The sequence below is a fragment of the Vombatus ursinus genome, unplaced genomic scaffold (assembly GCF_900497805.2).
Source record: "Vombatus ursinus unplaced genomic scaffold, bare-nosed wombat genome assembly UNPS02007612.1, whole genome shotgun sequence".
Classification (NCBI taxonomy): Eukaryota; Metazoa; Chordata; class Mammalia; order Diprotodontia; family Vombatidae; genus Vombatus; species Vombatus ursinus.
In genome coordinates this window covers 4,517,175-4,534,328 of record NW_020947390.1, presented here as the reverse complement: position 1 = coordinate 4,534,328, position 17,154 = coordinate 4,517,175, and the positions used below count along the sequence as shown (strand labels likewise).

Genomic DNA, 17,154 nt, shown 5'->3' with positions numbered 1-17,154 from the left:
ACCTAGGGAGAATGTGTATGGAAATGCCTACAAGGAGCGAAGTCATAGCTTGAGGCTGTTTCCCAAAGTAACAAAGTTCATCGTAAACATACAGAAAGTTTTACATAAACTACAAGATTCACAAACACAGTAATTTTATCAAAATAGCACAGACAGGAACAGAAGAAAGTAACTTTGTATGTGATTGCCTCTTTAACAAACATCCTGTTTTGCATTAATCATAAGATTGCACCATGGAAGTTGACCATTTAACCTGCTCTGGGTTTGTGTCACTGTTTCTGATAAAATGCTGATCCAGAGGAAGTTATAAAATATGAGTCAGAGACATACTAGCTTTTTGGCTCCCTGAATACTATATAAAGAGCACTTTTCTTGAAGAGTGAGAGTAGGTCAGGAGGCAGGTAAAGAGCTGCTGCATCAGCCTGAGACATAGAAGAGGGCAAGAATGAAGAGCCTTCTCCCTCTACTCATCCTCTGCCTCACAGGCTCCCATTGCTTCCCTGCACATTTGGAAACCGAACAGCAAGACCTAGAAATCGTCCAGGTAAATCTTGGCTTTTCATTGCAACAGTTTTATGTCTTTGCTTTGCTAATTATTTTGAGGAGGAATGGAAAAAAATCTGAGATCTAGTTTGAGGAGATGGAATTCTGACTTTAGCACAGTGATAAGAATTAGGAGGATTTTTCTTGCTGAAATGCTATTTGTGTAATACCCACTAAACTATTCAAGGTCAGAGGGGACCAAGGAACTGAGAACTTCTAATAAGAATCAGAAACTCTAAATTCACAGACAATTGAAAGTCTTATTCCAGCCTGTATCTCCCATCACCCCGGGTATAAATATCATCTGACCAAACCAAAGCTCTGAGATTTCTTTAAGGAAAATCTAGGAAATATCTCATATTTAATATTTAAATTTTTTTATCTTTCTTCAGAACTATCTTGAGAAATTCTATGACCTAAAAACTGAGGGAGTGAAAATTTCCAAGAAGAAAGACAGTAGCCCTGTCGTTGAGAAGCTCAAGAAAATGCAGAAATTTTTTGGGTTGAAAGTTACTGGGAAGCCAGATCTTGAAACTCTAAAGATGATGAAAAATCCTAGATGTGGGGTCCCTGATGTGTCTAAGTTTGCCATCACTGAAGGAAATCCTAAGTGGGAAAAGAAAAACCTTACTTACAGGTAGTGATCCTCGATCATCAGGATGAGAATGGGTTTATAAAGAAACCATATGTATAAAATAGCTTCAGTGTAGCTGGAGTTACTAAGGTGTCTGTGTTCATTTCTTTTTCATTTTAAGCATTGAAAACTACACACCAGATTTAGCAAAGGAAGATGTGGACAATGCCATCAGGAAAGCATTTAAAGTCTGGAGCGATGTGTCCCCCTTGACATTCACTAAGATCTCTCAGGGTGAAGCAGATATAAAGATCTCTTTTTACTATGGAGGTAACCAGCTGGTCTTTTAGTTTAGTTTGTTTTTTCCCTAACCTGAGAAATGAGGAGGACTTGAATTAAATCTTTTTTTCTTTCAGATCATTATGACAATTCTCCCTTTGATGGTCCCAATGGAATTCTTGCTCATGCCTTCCAACCAGGCCCAGGTATTGGAGGGGATGCTCATTTTGATGAAGGTGAAGAATGGACAAAAGACCATAGAAGTAAGTCAGACAAATATGCCTCCTTTCCTTTCCCCACATCTCACTGTAATGTTAGTTGATTGGACTGAAAAAATATGCTAAAATAGACATTTTATGTCAATGAGATTTTATAAATTTAAGAGTGATTTAATATATTATACATTATACTACATACTATATTATATGTATAATTGTATATAATATATATAAATATATTATATATATAACATATACATTATACTATATTGTTTCTATGAATAGTAGCAGTAATAATAAATGATAAAGAAAGAAAGGAAGGGAATAAATATTTATTAAGTGCCTACTATTTGCCAAGAACTGTAGCTTTACGAATATCTCATTTAGTACTCACAACATAGACCATAGGTGTGGTAAGAAAATAAAACAAATAGTTGACATTTATGTAATAAACTATTGTTCACAAAGTACTTTATAGAAATTATTTCATTTGATCTTCACATAGTATCATCTGGAGGGCTAAGGTCCCTTCCATCTGTAAGCCCTGTAATTTAAACTTCACCCACCTTCTTCTAAAGAAGAGGAGGCAAATTCAGAGAAGAGAATCACCAATGGAAAGTGGCGGGGCTGGGTCTTACGCCTGGTTCTCCGACTCTTTATCTTATCTCTTCACTCTTCTAGCACACAACCATCCTGTTCCCTATCTCAGTGGCACCACTATCCCCTAAATGACCCACGCTTAAAATCTCAGTCGTTTTTGTCTCTTTCTCTAAGAATCCTCTCTTTGGCAATGGTCCTCAAGGAAGCATTTTCAAGAATAAAATAAGAATCACACTTTCTTGAAAAACCTCTTATTTATCAGGGAAGTAATGCTCTCCATCTTGGGCAGTGATAGTACCGACTGATCCATGGTAGGGATTACAGCACTGCAAGTCACATTAATGTACCACTCTCTGATAGGACTGCTACTATAAAGATAACATCATTTCTTCAGGGATACCTTATCCCTTTCAGCAATGATAATAATTGCAGTACAGACTCCTTCAGAAGAACTACATAACTTTTGAAAAGTTTCTGACCATGTCTCAGAAGCAGCTTGACATAGCATATATATAGAGAGAGTGCTACACATGAGTAAAACCAAGAGCAAGTCACTTTACCTAAGCCTCAGTTTCCCCACATATAAAATGGAGCTTGAGTATCTACGTTACAGAGTTCTTGTGAGACTGCTATGTGAAGTGTTTTGTAAATTTTAAAACAAACAGCAGTTATTATTAAACCTAAAAGTGCTATATATTTCTTCTTATCCTTGTGTAGCTAGGTGGACTTTTGCATCCTAAGAGGATGCCTTTGAAGTGGAACATAATTACAGTGTCTCACAACTGTGGTTTGTTTTTTTTTTTGTTTTGCTTTAGATTATAACTTGTACCGTGTTGCTGCTCATGAATTTGGTCATTCTCTGGGTCTTTCCCATTCCTCTGATATTGGTGCCTTGATGTTCCCCAGCTATGGTTTCAGTGACACCAATGATATCCAGCTTTCTCAGGATGATATTAATGGTATTCAAGCCATCTATGGTAAGTAGAAAGATATGCATCTCTCACACACATGCACACATACGTACATGCACACATACGTACATACACACACACAAACAACTTAGGTTGGCTAAAAGGTTTCCTATAAATTAATCAGTGGCCTCATATTTCAAAAATCATGCCTTCATTCTATGTGTGTCCATGCATGCAGTGTTCCAAGGTAGCATTAATATCCCTGTTGTCTTTTAGGGCCCGGCAATAATCCCATCCAGCCAACAGGACCAACAACACCACACGCCTGTGATAGAAAATTAACCTTTGATGCTGCCACCACAATCCGGGGGGAAAAAATATTCTTCAAAGACAGGTTAACCATCAGTAACATTTCCTTTGTATCCTTGATTCCTTTATTGTTATTGCTAATATATTAAGATTATTAGTAAAAATAGTGAAGATACCTTGTATTTGTTTTACATGGCCTCTTTTCAAATGAATTTCACATCCTTATGGTCTTTGAGCCTTAAATAACCCTCAGAGGCACTTGGAGAGGTAGTGTTATTCTAATTTTCATAGCTGAAGAAAGTAAAGGAGAGAGTATTGAAATGACTTGCCCAAAAGTCACATAAGAAGTCTCTAGTGACTGAACAACCTAGGTCTGACCCCAGGTCTGACTTAACATGTGGAGAAATTTAGTTTAAATCCTTATTTTATAAGTAAAGAAACTGAATCCCAGAGAGATTGTGATTTGTCCAAATTCACAAAGTTAATAAGGGTAGGGAAGAATGAGAAATCTGGAATTAGAAACTGATAGTGTATCTTGTGGCAGTATTGTTTTCTGGTCATGTTTCTCAGCTAAAAGTCATCTCTCTCTCCTCAAATTTTCTTAGGGCACTTTGTTAGCATCTTTCTAATATCCCTATCAGACCATTTGTATTATGCTTAGCAGTATACATGCTGAATGTCTTTGGGGGGGAGATCCTACATTGTTTTTCATCTTTATATCTCCAGCTCCTAACATAAAGCTCTGCACAGAGTAAGCACTTAATAAATATTTGTTGAATTGAGTCATGATGATATGATAATAATAATAACAATAAATAATAACAATAACATTTACACGACACTCTAAGTTTTGCAAAGTGCTTTACATATATTATCTCCTTTGATCCTCACAACAACCCTATCAGATAAATATTATTATTATACTCTTTTTTTTTGTTTTGCAGATAGGAAAAGCAAGGCTTGAGACAAATTGTTACTTGCCTGGAGTAACCCAGTTAGTGATTGTCTGAGGTGGAATTTGAACTCAAGTCTTTCTGATTCCAAGTTCTATACTATCCATTGTACCACTGCTTTAATCATAGAACTTGGAATTTAGAGCCAGAAGGACCATGAGATCATCTAATCTAATCTATTACAAATGAAGATTACAAATCAGTCTCCAGAAGGTTGACTTAGGACTTACCTATAGTCACATAAGTAGAAAAGGCAGAGCCAGGGTAGGAAAACAGATCCTCTGACTTTAAATCCAGAGTTACTGGTTCAAAATATTTTAAAATTGCTTTTATATTATATCTGATTATTAAAGAGAAATCTGGATATGAATCTGCCAGAGTGGGGGTTATTTAAAACCAACCTAAACTGTTACTATGGGGGAAAGCCTCTCCGTAGGTTAGAAATCATCTAAATACTTGTGTTGTTGAAATGTATCTACAGGCAAAAACAGCTGCCAGAGAGTCACAGCATGAATGGTAGGACTAGAAGGCACTTGAGTCCACCTAACTCAACCCTCTCATTTTATAGATGGGAAAACTTAGATCCAGAGACTTATTTTGAATATCTAAGGTCACATAGAAAGTTTGTAGTGGAGCCAGGACTAGAACCCAGATATTTTGACTGTCAGTCTAATGCCCTTTCCATTTTGCCATTGCCCATGTCCTCAGACAATGATTAATTCTTTTCAAAAACAAGTGCTTGCTTTGTGTAGAAAAGAAAGGACATTTGTAGTTTGGGGAATAAAACATTCCTTTTTTACCTCATCATATTTAAGTAGTGCTTCTCATTTTAGCACCTACGGTTTTACAGCTTGAACATATCCAATGTATCAGCTTTTGTTGTTGAGGCATTTTTCAGTTGTGTCTGATTCTTCATGACCCCATTTGGGGTTTTCTTGGCAAAGATACTGGAGTGGTTTGCCATTTCCTCCTCCAGCTCATTTTACAGATGAGGAAATGGGGATGTTTTGCTTAAAGTAAAAGGAACAGATAGAGGAAAGGACATCTGGAGGAAGGCAAAAAGACAACTCCCTAAAGCTACTCAATGGTGGCAGTATGTGGTAGACTGATCTAACCAAGCTCCACAGGTATTATGGTGGAGATACAATTTCACCCCTTGATCCATTGCTTGTGTTACAGCTTCAAATAATCTATTACCATAGAAAGAAGTTTAAGAAAAGGGAAGGTAAGAGATTAAAGAACACCCATTCATTTGTTTCTTCATGAAAAGTTTGTTAATCAATCAGGATGTTTTCATTATAACAGAGAATGTGAAATCATATCCAGGACTGAGATAATTGGGCATCTGTGATTGCTTACAATTAGATCAAATTTTCTCACCTTTCTCTCAAATCAGGTTCTATCTTCGTAAGAACCCCTATGATTCAGAGGCAGAAGTCAATTTCATTTCTCTGTTCTGGCCAAGCCTCCCAAGTGGGATTGAAGCTGCTTATGAAGATGCAGAAAGAGACTTGGTCAAATTCTTCAAGGGTAATGCTTCAGATTTTCCACTCAATCCTTCCACGTGGTAATATTGGACCAAGGAGGGAGGGTGGCTTTGTTCTTTTTCATCCATGGGATTTCACCCAAAGATTTAATCCAGACCACTAGAACCATTCTGAGTTTACCAATCACAAACAAAATGGCACAAGGTGTTTGTGACTCATCCTTATTGAATGGTGACATGTGTAGCTTTTCTGTTTTTGTCATTGGAATTGTGTAACACAAATTTGCATGCTATTCCCTTTATTGAAAAACATCCCGGACATGGAGTGAGAACTCAAGCAGAAAATCTAGAGACTGGAGTCAGATCAACAAGGCATGGAACAAAAAGATGTAGACTATCTAATCCCTTAATGATGGTTCTCATGCTGCTGGTACCCCACTAATTAGCACATAGGTGTAGAATGAACAGCTGCAAATTGGATAGGACCAATGATTTGTTTTTCTCTGACTCAACCACAGTCATATACCCGGCCACAGGCTGTGGGGATGGCAAATATCTGGCTACTAGTAGCTAGTCAGATGTCGGCATATGTAAAAAAAGATAAGATGTTTGATTCTATCTTATAGTTGGAATGTTAAGGAAGAGCATTGAATAGTTCAGCTTAGGCATGAAAGAGACCGTGAAACTAGTCTATTGGCCTATGGGGTGTATATGTGTGTGTGTGTGTGTGTGTGTGTGTGTGTGTGTATGTGTACATACTGGATTTTATGTTGTTTTTAATTGCCATTTTAATTGCTACTTTAGTAATAAGAGTATATTTCATAACGTGAGAGATATTCTGATTTTATAATATAAGGTCAGCTACTATAACTCATATACATTGACTCTATCTTTTCCAGATGTGCTTTGAACTAGATGCTCTTTTAAGTACATTATACCTCGGAGATTCTGTGATTCTGTAATGTGCATACCCTTTGTGAAGCTGACCTTAGAATAGCTCCGTTTCCGTCTACCTTTTAGAGGTGAAAAGTGAGAAATGATAGACAAACCACATCTACTATTATAAATTAGTTAGATAAACTAATAAAATCATGATCTTAGGCAAAACAATGTTACATAAGGGCAATTAGTTCCACAGGAATGATGCTATAAATGAGTAACTGACCAAATTGGTAGGCTTTGGTTATTAGCAATGTTATTGTGAAATGTTGGTAGGGGAAGTGGTCTTTTGGGGTGTGCCTGTATTTATTATCAACTGGATCCTAGGGAAAATCTTCTCATAAAAGATTGTTGGTTTATAGGTAACAAGTATTGGGTCACCCAAGGACAGTATGTGTTGCCAGGTTACCCCAAGAGCATCTACAGCACTTTTGGTTTTCCTGCAACCGTAAAGAAAATTGATGCTGCTTTTTCTGATGGATACACTGGAAAAACATATTTCTTTGTAGAGAACAAGTACTGGAGGTAAGAATCCACATTTGGAAATCTTAAAGAGTTGGCTCAGTCTTGGATTTAATAGAGAGATGTCTATTTAACCATTATCAATGTAAGATTAGAAATTCATTCATTTATTCATTCAGCAAACATCAGGTGTTTTCTGTCTGCAGAGCACTGTTCTATGGACTGTGGGAAATAAAAAGTTTAGATAAGATATGGCTTCTGCCATCACAGAGCTTAAAGCTGACACTGTAATTCACTAATAGAGATGATTTATTACATAATATTATAGGTTAACAATAGAAGAGAGGTATAAAACAAAGTGCCTTGTGAGGTCTGAGGGGAAAGTTCATTCCTTGATAGAATGAATCAGGGAAGGTTTCCTGTAGAAGGCAACATCTGAGTTGGGCATTTTAAAGTAGATAGGAATTCCACAGAAGCGTAAACATTCCAGGCATAAAAAGAAGGGGCATTTGTTCGTAGAGCAGAGTATATTCTGGAGCAGAGAGTGTGTGGAAGGGCTTAATTTATGTACAAAATAAAGCTGTCAAGAAGGAAGGCCTCAGAGAATAGAATGCCCTAAATTATGAGCAAAGGCAGGAAAGAGCCACTAAGGATTTTGGAACAAAGGAGTGACATGACAAGATCCATGTATGACATCTCTCAGTAAGTGAATGGATTATTAGGAAAAGTGATCACTCCAACATTTCTATAGTCCATCAAGTGCTATCCGGAGTCTGATCAGTTATCAGAAACCAAATGTTGGTCCTGGTTAAGTCCCAGGAGATGAGGGAGACTGCAAAACTGTAAGACTCTTTGGAGTAGGGACTCTCATTTTATGCCTTTGTATTTCCAGCACCCAGCACAGTGCTCATCTCACAGTAGGAACTTTATAAATGCTTATTGATTGATAGAAGAAGACCTGCAAAAGAATCATAGAATTTTTTAAGCTGATAGGCATTTTAGGGATAATATAGAGATAATATATTATTATATATAATATATTAAATTATAATATATAATATAATAATATAATATAGAGATAATACAGTCCAATCTTCAGTCCAACCTGAAATAACTTTTTTTTTTCCAAGTTCATAGAAGGAGTTAGCAACAGAGCTGGGAAAGGAACCCAGGACTCTTATCTCCAGTGTTCCTTTCCATTTATTATATCCTGTCTCTTGAGAGATGAAGCTGAATGCAATTAGCTTCCTAGAGGCATTGCAGAAAGAGATGTCTTGTTTCTCATGGCATTTCATTTAAGCAGGCCATACTGTGGAACATACCCAGGGACTTAAGTTCATGAAATCGTACCAGGATTAGAGCTGGAAGGGCTCTGATGAAACCAAATGTAGGTCAACTACTTTCATTAGGCATATAACATATTCAGTAACATGTTTCTATAGTGTATATGTATATGTGTGTATATGTACATTTAGCTGGTGATGAACATCATAATGGTTTTATTAGGCCATTTCATTGGTTGTTTGGTTAGTTTTATCTTCTTATATTTATACATGTAACATTTTTCCTGATCAGATATAATGAACGGAGAAGATCTATGGATGCAGGTTATCCAAAACTGATAACAAATGACTTTCCTGGAATTGGGAGCAAAGTTGATGCTGTTATCAATGACAATGGTAAGTGGGGAGCCATTTTTATAACAATCCTCCCAAACTAGGAAACATTAATTCCCTATTTTGTTGTTGCTAATAGAAAAATGGTTCTTCCTTTGCTAAACAAAAGATACTTCAGTAACAAATTTTGGGTTTTCATAGTATCATAGTGTTAAAACTGAAATGAACCTTACAGGTCTCCCTCCTAGCCTAGCCCTTTCATTTTACAGATGAGGAGGCTGATGTCCAGAGAAGTTAAATTGCTTTTCTAAGTTTACATAGCTAATGAAAACACTGAGACTATATGGTCATTCTCTACTCCCTGTTGATAAGTCGTTCAGATGGAAAACCGAAATTTATCTAATAAATATTTCTTTCAATTTCTAGAGTTCTTGTATTTCTTCAGTAGAACAAGGCAGTTTAAATTCGAACCCCAAAACAAGAGAGTTGTGGCTGTTTTGAAGGCCAACAGCTGGTTTAACTGTGGAAACTACTGAGCAAGATTACAAGATACTTTGTAAGCACTGAGAAGATGTTTTCTAAAAGAGCCAGATTTTTCAGTATTTAGTAGCTTTTTTTGTACCTGAGAAGTTGTTGAGGGATGGGCAGGGGGGTTGGGGAGGGAGTGGGAGTAGGAACTTAGAACCACGGTTTGTTAAATGTCTTGTATATTCTTAGTATTGTTATTGTCTTAATATTAGGAAATCCATTGTGTCCAGGAGACTGAAATAATATAGTTAAAGAACTTTTCATTTAAATATTGAGATCTTGTTCCTGAATATCAGTGTCAAAAACTCACGCCTTGGCCACAAGAGAGAATGAGCCAGCACATGTGAACAATTTGTTACTATCAATCACTAATATGAGAAAAACAGTTCTTACTAGTGGTGGGTCATAGGTCACTACTGTTATCTCTGTAACACAATGGATAGCACCTTTACTTGTTTCTGAAAGTGAAGGAGTTTGTATTTGGAACAAAACTAGATCCACTTCCCCCATTTAATAAACATTGAAAGTGGGCAGGTACCGCTTTGTTGCAGAAGACATCCAGCAGTATGTTTTACATAGTAGATGCTCAATAAATATTGATTAATTAAAATGAAAGTTTGTGGTATTTTTTTAAGTGGCCGGCTTCTTCTGTATTTTCTTGATAGAACCAGTGTTCTATCATAGAATAGAATCCAGTGATAGACTGTTTACAAGAAACACATTTAAATTGAAAGATTCACACAGAGTTAATATAAGGAACTGGTTCAAAATCTATTATGTAACAGCTGAACTCTAAAAGGCAGGATTAACAATCATGATCTCAAACAAAACAACAATAAAAATAGAACTGACTGAAAGAAATGAATAGGGAAATTACTGGAGAATTAATGGGGAATTAATATCAATATTTAGCAAGACATAAAATAAATCCACGTAAGTCATGAGCATTTTTGTATATTATCAATAAAACTCAGCAAGAATAGATAGGAAGAGAAATTCCATTTAACACACTATGTAAAATACTTGAGAATTGACCTAAAAAGGCACACATATAGGAACTATATGAATACAGCTATAAAACACTATTTATGGACATAAAGTTAGACTTAAATGAAATATTAATTACTCGTGAGAAAGTTGAGACAATATAATAAAAGTGATAATACTACATCAATCAACATATTTACTCAGTGCCATATCAATCAAATTACCAGAGGATTATCTACAGACTAGAAAAAATAATAATGAAATCAATTTGGAGGAAGAAAATGTCAAGAATCTCAAGAGAAATAATGAAAACAAAGTAGCAAAGAAGAGGGACTAAGTATACCAAATCTCAAACTGTGGTACAAAGCAGTCATCATCAAAGCAAGTTGTACTTGGTTAAGAAATTGAGAGGTTGATTAGTGGAACATGTCAGTTCACAATATCCAGATGAAAACAAATGCAGTAGCCTGGTGTTTGAATAAACCAAAGACTGTACAGGAGGAAGGAGTTTCAACAGTGTACTGAGTACTGGGGTAAGGCATTGGGGTAACTTACTCTTTGACCTGCTGGGAAAACTAGAAAGTGGTATGGCAGAAACTAGATATGGATGAACAAATAAACTTCATAAGGACATAATTTTTAAAAAACAGATTAACAAGGAAGAAATTACTTTTCATGTGTTTGGATAGGGTAATAGTTCATGACAAACACAGCACAAAGAAAATTATGGAAGATAAAGTGTAAAATTTAGTTGCATAAAATGAAGGTTTTGCACAAACAAAAACAATGCTGCCAAAGTTAGAAGGAAAGGAGGAAAACCATTGTGGGAAATCTTCCTGATAAAGATCTCATTCTCAAAGTATTTAAACAACTAATTGAATCATATAGAGTAAGAGCCATACCCCAATTCATAAATAGTTAAAGCCAGTTTTCTGAGGAAGAAATCTAAGTTTTCAATAGCCAATATGAAAAAATCTTCCACATCACTAATAACTAAAGAAATGCAAATTAAAGCAACCATGAGGCTTCACCTCACACCCATCAGTTTGGAAAAGTTGGCAAAAAGGGAAAAATGAAAAATGTTGGAGAAGCTACAGGAAAATAGACTCTATTTGTCCCTGTTGATACAACTGTGAATTGGTCCAGCCACTCTGGAAAAAAACAAATTTTTCTGGAACTATCGTTACAAAAGTTACTAAACTATGGATTCTTTTTGACTCAACAATATACTGGGTCTATACCCCCAAAAAACAGAAGTTACAATTATTATCTCATTTGATCCTCATAACAACCCTGGGAGGTAGATGATATTATCCCCCTTTTGCAGATGAGAAACTGAGACAAATGGAGATTAAGTGACTTACCCAGGGTCACAAAGCTAGGATGTGTTCAAAGTCATATCTGAACCAAGGTCTTCCTCATTCTAGGCCAGGCCCTATATCCACTCTGCCACCTTGCTGCCCCAGACATGTATATCAGGGACACGGCCAATGTAAGAATTTGTTTTGCATGACTTCACATATTTGTACATATATGTTACAAAGACTTTTTCTTTTTATCTTAGTGGTTGGATATGATGGTCAGTTTTCCTAAATAGAAAAACCAATGTAGTCCTCACCATTTGTGACTTCTCCTTAGCACCTGACACTGCTGACATCCCTTTTTCCTGGACAAGTTTTTCCTGACTTTCACCAAAAGATGCTCCAAATTTCATCATGCAGTTTAACCATCATCTTTATCTTTGAGACTGTATAAGGTTATTTTAACCTAATACTTTTAAAAAAAAATCTTTGGTGAAAACAGGAAAGAAAATCCTTGGAGATAAACAGGAAAGAAAAATGTACTAGAAGAAAATATAAATAGTTCATAGTTTCTGGACCAGTATCTTGTTTTGTTTACTATTTCCATGAAGATAATCCAAATGAAACTAAAATGTAGAGTATAAATGAGGTTCGTGGACAGAGAACATAATGAGTTTACTCTCGTTAATAGGGGCTATGTATTTACTGGATAAGTGTTATTCATTCCACATATCCAATAGCTAGACCTCAAAAGGTTCTTGGAAGACAAATATGTGGGATATATTGTCTGACAAAAACCCTTCGTATCTACCAAAAATATATCATGTGAAATAGTGATTATAAGGGCAGGGCTGGGTGGGAGACCCAGGTAGCTGAGTGGTTGAAGAGGAAAACTAGTTACTCCCTCTATCTGGCCTCTACTATAGTAAGAGTAGAGCTAGTGTCTCCCAACTGCTCTCTTCAGTGGAAGTTTCCTTGAATTTGGCCCTGAGATGGAACAATAGGAGAGAAAATTCTCCTCGAACTTTCTCCCAGCTAAAACTGCTGACTCACTGACACATTCTTTTGTCCATGGGAGGTTAGAATAGTTTTATTTAAACTTTATTCAGCTTTTGTTGAATTATAATAATATTTATTGATAAAATTTTCTTTGGTTTATTTTAAACCCCAAGATTGGGGGAAAGGACTTCAGAGATTAGAAAGTGACTATAGGCTTTTATTCTATAGCTTCTTTTAATCACCTCCCTCTAAGGACACACCCATATTCAATAAAGGCTGATTTAGCTTTCTTTCCAATTGTCCCACCAGTTTCTAACTCCAGTAGTTTCTGTCCCTGGATTTATCAAACATTATGGGACTGTTTTCAATTGCTTCTGAGTCTTGTGAACTTAAGCTGTTCTACTGGTTGACTTCTTTTTTTTTTGTTTGTTTGTTTAACTAGAGCCATATTCTTTTGACACTTGTTATTTTGTAGTATAATTTGAAATATGGCACTGTTTACTTGGTACTAAATAATGTTCTCACTATCAAAGTCCTTCGGCACTAACAAATGGCTCAACACCAGAAACAGATATGGTTTTATTAATGGAAATATCACTGAAGAAAATGTACCACCATCTGCTTTTGAGTGGCACTAGTCCTTTCTCCATTCACCCTAAAGCCAACACCTTTTGTATGTGTTGTGCCACAGCAATAGAATATGAGCTACTTGCTATCAGGGACTGTCTTGCTTTTCTATTTGTATTCCCAGTATTTAATGAAGGCTTCATATTTGTTTTTTCATTAATTATTCATTCCAGACAAACTGCATTAGTGGAAAGATGAAAAAGATCATAAGCTCATAGATTTAGTGCCAGAAGTGACTGTGGAGGCAACCGTTGGTCCCAACAACCTTTATTTCACAGTTGAGTAAGTTAAAATACAGAGAGGGTTGCAGTGAATCCTGGAAGATTAGGCGGCCATCTATGTGTTTTGACATGAACGGATTCTGTGGAGACCTCTTTCCTTCCTTGCCCTCACAATATTTCTAATAGACCTTTGCCAATGATTAAAATTCTATCATTAAAGCTTCTAAAAAGTTATGGGTATCTTTTATTTTAATATTACTTTCATTTCTCAATGCATCCTTGTTCTCCCAAAGGAGCCATTCCTTCTAACAAAGAACGAAAAGAAAAAAAATGGAGAAAAAAATACTTTAGCAAAATTAATCAGTATGTCAACCAAGTCTGATATCATATGCATTGTTTTATATCCATAGTCCTCTGTCACTGAAAGGGAGGATAAAGGTGCATTCTCATATTTACTTTAGGGTCAAGTTTGGTAATTATAATTTTACAGGGTTTAGGTTTTATTTATTTGTTGTTACTTTTTACAATTTATATTATAGTCATATTTTTTCCTAGTTCTTCTTACTTCACTTTGCATTGATTCATGTCTTCCCGTGCTTTTCTATATTCTTTATATTCCTGATTTTTTATAGTATAATAATATTCCATTATATTCATGTAGCATATCATCGTCTATTTAGCTTTTCTGTTATCATCTCTCATTCAAGATTGATTCCTAAATCACAACTCAACAACATTCAATGGCTCCACCAATTACTTGCTAAATAAAGTCTAACTTTGTTTTCCTGACATTCCTGAACCTTGAAAATATGATCTCAGCTTCCATCTTTATTTTCTAACTCTATTTCCACAATCTAATCTAATAAGCATTTGCTAATTGTTTGCTATATGTAAAAAATTATAGTAAATGCTAGTAATATAAATGCAAAAACAAAATAGTCCTTGCCCTCAAGAAACTTATATTTTAATAAGAAGAAACACCACACATAAGAGATTGGAGGTGAGGGAAGGAAATTTTGGGTTGATGAGTATCAGCTCTGGTGAATTAAACATATCCTTTCCAGAAGCAATAGTAGAATTGAGTTTATTACTGTGCTCAAAGAAAGAGAGAGAAATCAGAGGTGGGGGTGGGGAGGAAAACAATATGTGCATGGTTAGTCAATTAACTTGCATTTATAAAGCGCCTACTATGTACAAGGCATTGTGCTAAGTGGGAATACAAAGATAATCCCTTCTGTCAAACAGCTCACAATCTAATGGGAAAAACAACATGCAAACAAGTATGTATAAACAAGATATAGACAAGATAAATTGGGGGTAATTTCAGAGTGAAGGCATTAGTTTTGAGATTGGGAAAAGGTTTCTAATAAAAGATAGAACTTACTGAGACTTGGAGTAATTCCATTAAGCTTGGAAATGGAGATGAGAGTATTCCAGGTATGGAGGACAGCTAGGGAAAACTCTCTGAGTTGGGAAATGGAGTACTGTTTTCAAGGAACATCAGGGTCTGTATTACAGGATTGCAAAGTACTTGAAGGAGAATAAGGTGCAAGACAGGAAAGGTAAGAAGGGCTCAGGTTAGAGATTTGTAAGGGCTTTAAAAGTCAAACAAAAGATTTTATATTTGATCTTTGAGGTAATAGGCCACCGAATCACTGGAGTAGAGTGAATATATGTAGGTGGGTAATATGGTCAGAGACAACTAGGTGGCACAGTGGATAGAGCATCAGGCCTAGAGTCAGGAAGACCTACATTCACATTTGCCCTCAGACACTTGCTGGCTGTGTGACCCTCAGCAAGTCATTTAACTGTTTGCCTCAGTTTCCTCCTATGTAAAATGAGCTGGAGAAGGAAATGACAAACAACCCCAGTATCTTTGTGGAGAAAATCCCAAATGGGGTTATGAAGACACAATTGAAAGAAAAACGTGGTCAGTTTTTAGAGTGAAGAAGATCAATTTGACAGCTGAGTGGAGAATAGCTGGGAATGGGAAGGGATCTGAGGGAGGGAAACCAACCAGTGGGTTGTTATAATAATCCGGGAATGAGATGTTGAAGGCTTGGACCAAGGTGATGACAGTGTCAGAGAAGAGAAGGGCATGTATACCAGAGGTGTTAAGAAGGTAGAAAAGACAGGACAAGTGATTGGGTATGGGAGTGAGAGAGAGGGACAAGTCAAAGATGACGCTTAGGCATAAGCCTGGGTGACTGGGAGGATGGTAGTGCTCTTCACAATAATAAGAAAGTTTGGAAGAGGGGGTGGTTTTGGGGAAAAGATAATGAGCTCAGTTTTGGACCTGTTGAATTTAAGGTGTGTACAAGACATCCATTTCAAGATGTCTAAAAGGCACTTGGAGTCACACAGTGAAGTAGAGAGAAACATTAGGGGTTAGACAAGAAGATATAAGAGTCATCAGCACTGAGATGAAAATTGAGATGATAGTGGCAGGGAAGGTAGCAAGAAGGCCCAGGTGGATGTCTTAATGGTATGTTAAGCATTGTCTGGTCTGGGATTGGGGTCTAGAAGAGGAGCCTGTGCCGGGACAGAGGATATAAGACTAATAGAAATTATAAGAAGGCAGATTTCAACAGGGAAAGGAAATAAGCGTTTATACAGTGCCTACTACGTACCTGGCTTTATGCTAAGTACATTTTACAATTATTATCTCATTTGATCCTCGCATCAACCCTGAAATCAAATGCTGTTATAATCCCCATTTTTACAGTTGAAGAAACTGAGGCAAACAGAGATTAAGTGACTTGTCTAGGGTTACCTAGCTAATAATTGTCTGAGGCTAGATTTGAATGCAGATCTTCCTGACTCCAGTACTCTATCCACCGTACCAGCTTGGTACCTCTAAGGCATGTATGAAGTTCTTGTTGTTGTCTTACTCGTGCCCAATTCTTTGTGACCCCATTTGGTGTTTTCTTGGCAAAAATACTGGAGTGGTTTGCCATTTCCTTCTCTGGCTCATTTTATAGATGAGGAAACTGAGGCATCCAGAGTTAAGTGACTTGCCCAGGGTCACACAGCTAGTGAGTATCGGAGGACAGATTTGAATTCAGGTCCTCCTGACTCCAGGGCTGGCATTCTCTACTATGCCACCCAGATGGCTAACGTATGAGGTAGAACTTCCTAACTGAATTGTCCCCAAATAGAACGTGAGAATATGTTTTCACTGGATATATTCAAAGGCTAGATGACCTTGTTCAGGGATGCTGGAGAAAGGATTCATTTATAGAGATATGGATAGAAATATTAATATATAAGAGACCTTTAAGATTCCATCTAACTCTATGATTCAATGGTTCCAGTACCTTCAGAAGTTTCCTGATAAAGCTCTTCAGCTGCTGTTTTTCTTAATGAATTTTAATGTAACTACAATTACGGCTATCTGGCAAGGTTTGAAGGTTTGCATTAGAAATTGGCTCCCTCTTATACCCTCCTCCTGCAGGAATTTGGGCTGGGATATAGTCTTCCAAGATTATAGCTTTATCTTCCAATTAGGTAGCCTAAGGAACTGACTTTCCCTTTGGTCCACCCCTCTATCCCACCCCTAACTTGGAGACCTGAGATTTACCTGAGTATTTGCATTGGAATA

The 17,154-nt window shown here is 36.6% G+C and overlaps 1 protein-coding gene across 1 annotated transcript; it reads left to right on the top strand.

Moving 5' to 3' along the window:
* Positions 1 to 385: 385 nt before the first annotated feature.
* On the top strand, positions 386 to 10,033 carry LOC114033941 (interstitial collagenase-like). The gene is made up of 10 exons (XM_027849598.1): positions 386 to 544; positions 936 to 1,180; positions 1,299 to 1,447; positions 1,534 to 1,659; positions 3,030 to 3,191; positions 3,402 to 3,519; positions 5,784 to 5,917; positions 7,175 to 7,337; positions 8,850 to 8,953; positions 9,317 to 10,033. Exons 1-10 carry the CDS (start codon positions 446 to 448, stop codon positions 9,424 to 9,426), a joined length of 1,410 nt encoding a protein of 469 aa, XP_027705399.1. The 5' UTR covers positions 386 to 445; the 3' UTR covers positions 9,427 to 10,033.
* Positions 10,034 to 17,154: the final 7,121 nt, after the last annotated feature.

Bases quoted from the DNA above. Each gene is read 5' to 3' on its own strand.
- LOC114033941 (XM_027849598.1), top strand. From the start codon at position 446: ATGAAGAGCCTTCTCCCTCTACTCATCCTCTGCCTCACAGGCTCCCAT. The intron at 1,660-3,029 runs GTAAGTCAGACA...GTTTTGCTTTAG, and splicing joins ATGGACAAAAGACCATAGAA to ATTATAACTTGTACCGTGTT. The intron at 8,954-9,316 runs GTAAGTGGGGAG...TTCAATTTCTAG, and splicing joins TGCTGTTATCAATGACAATG to AGTTCTTGTATTTCTTCAGT.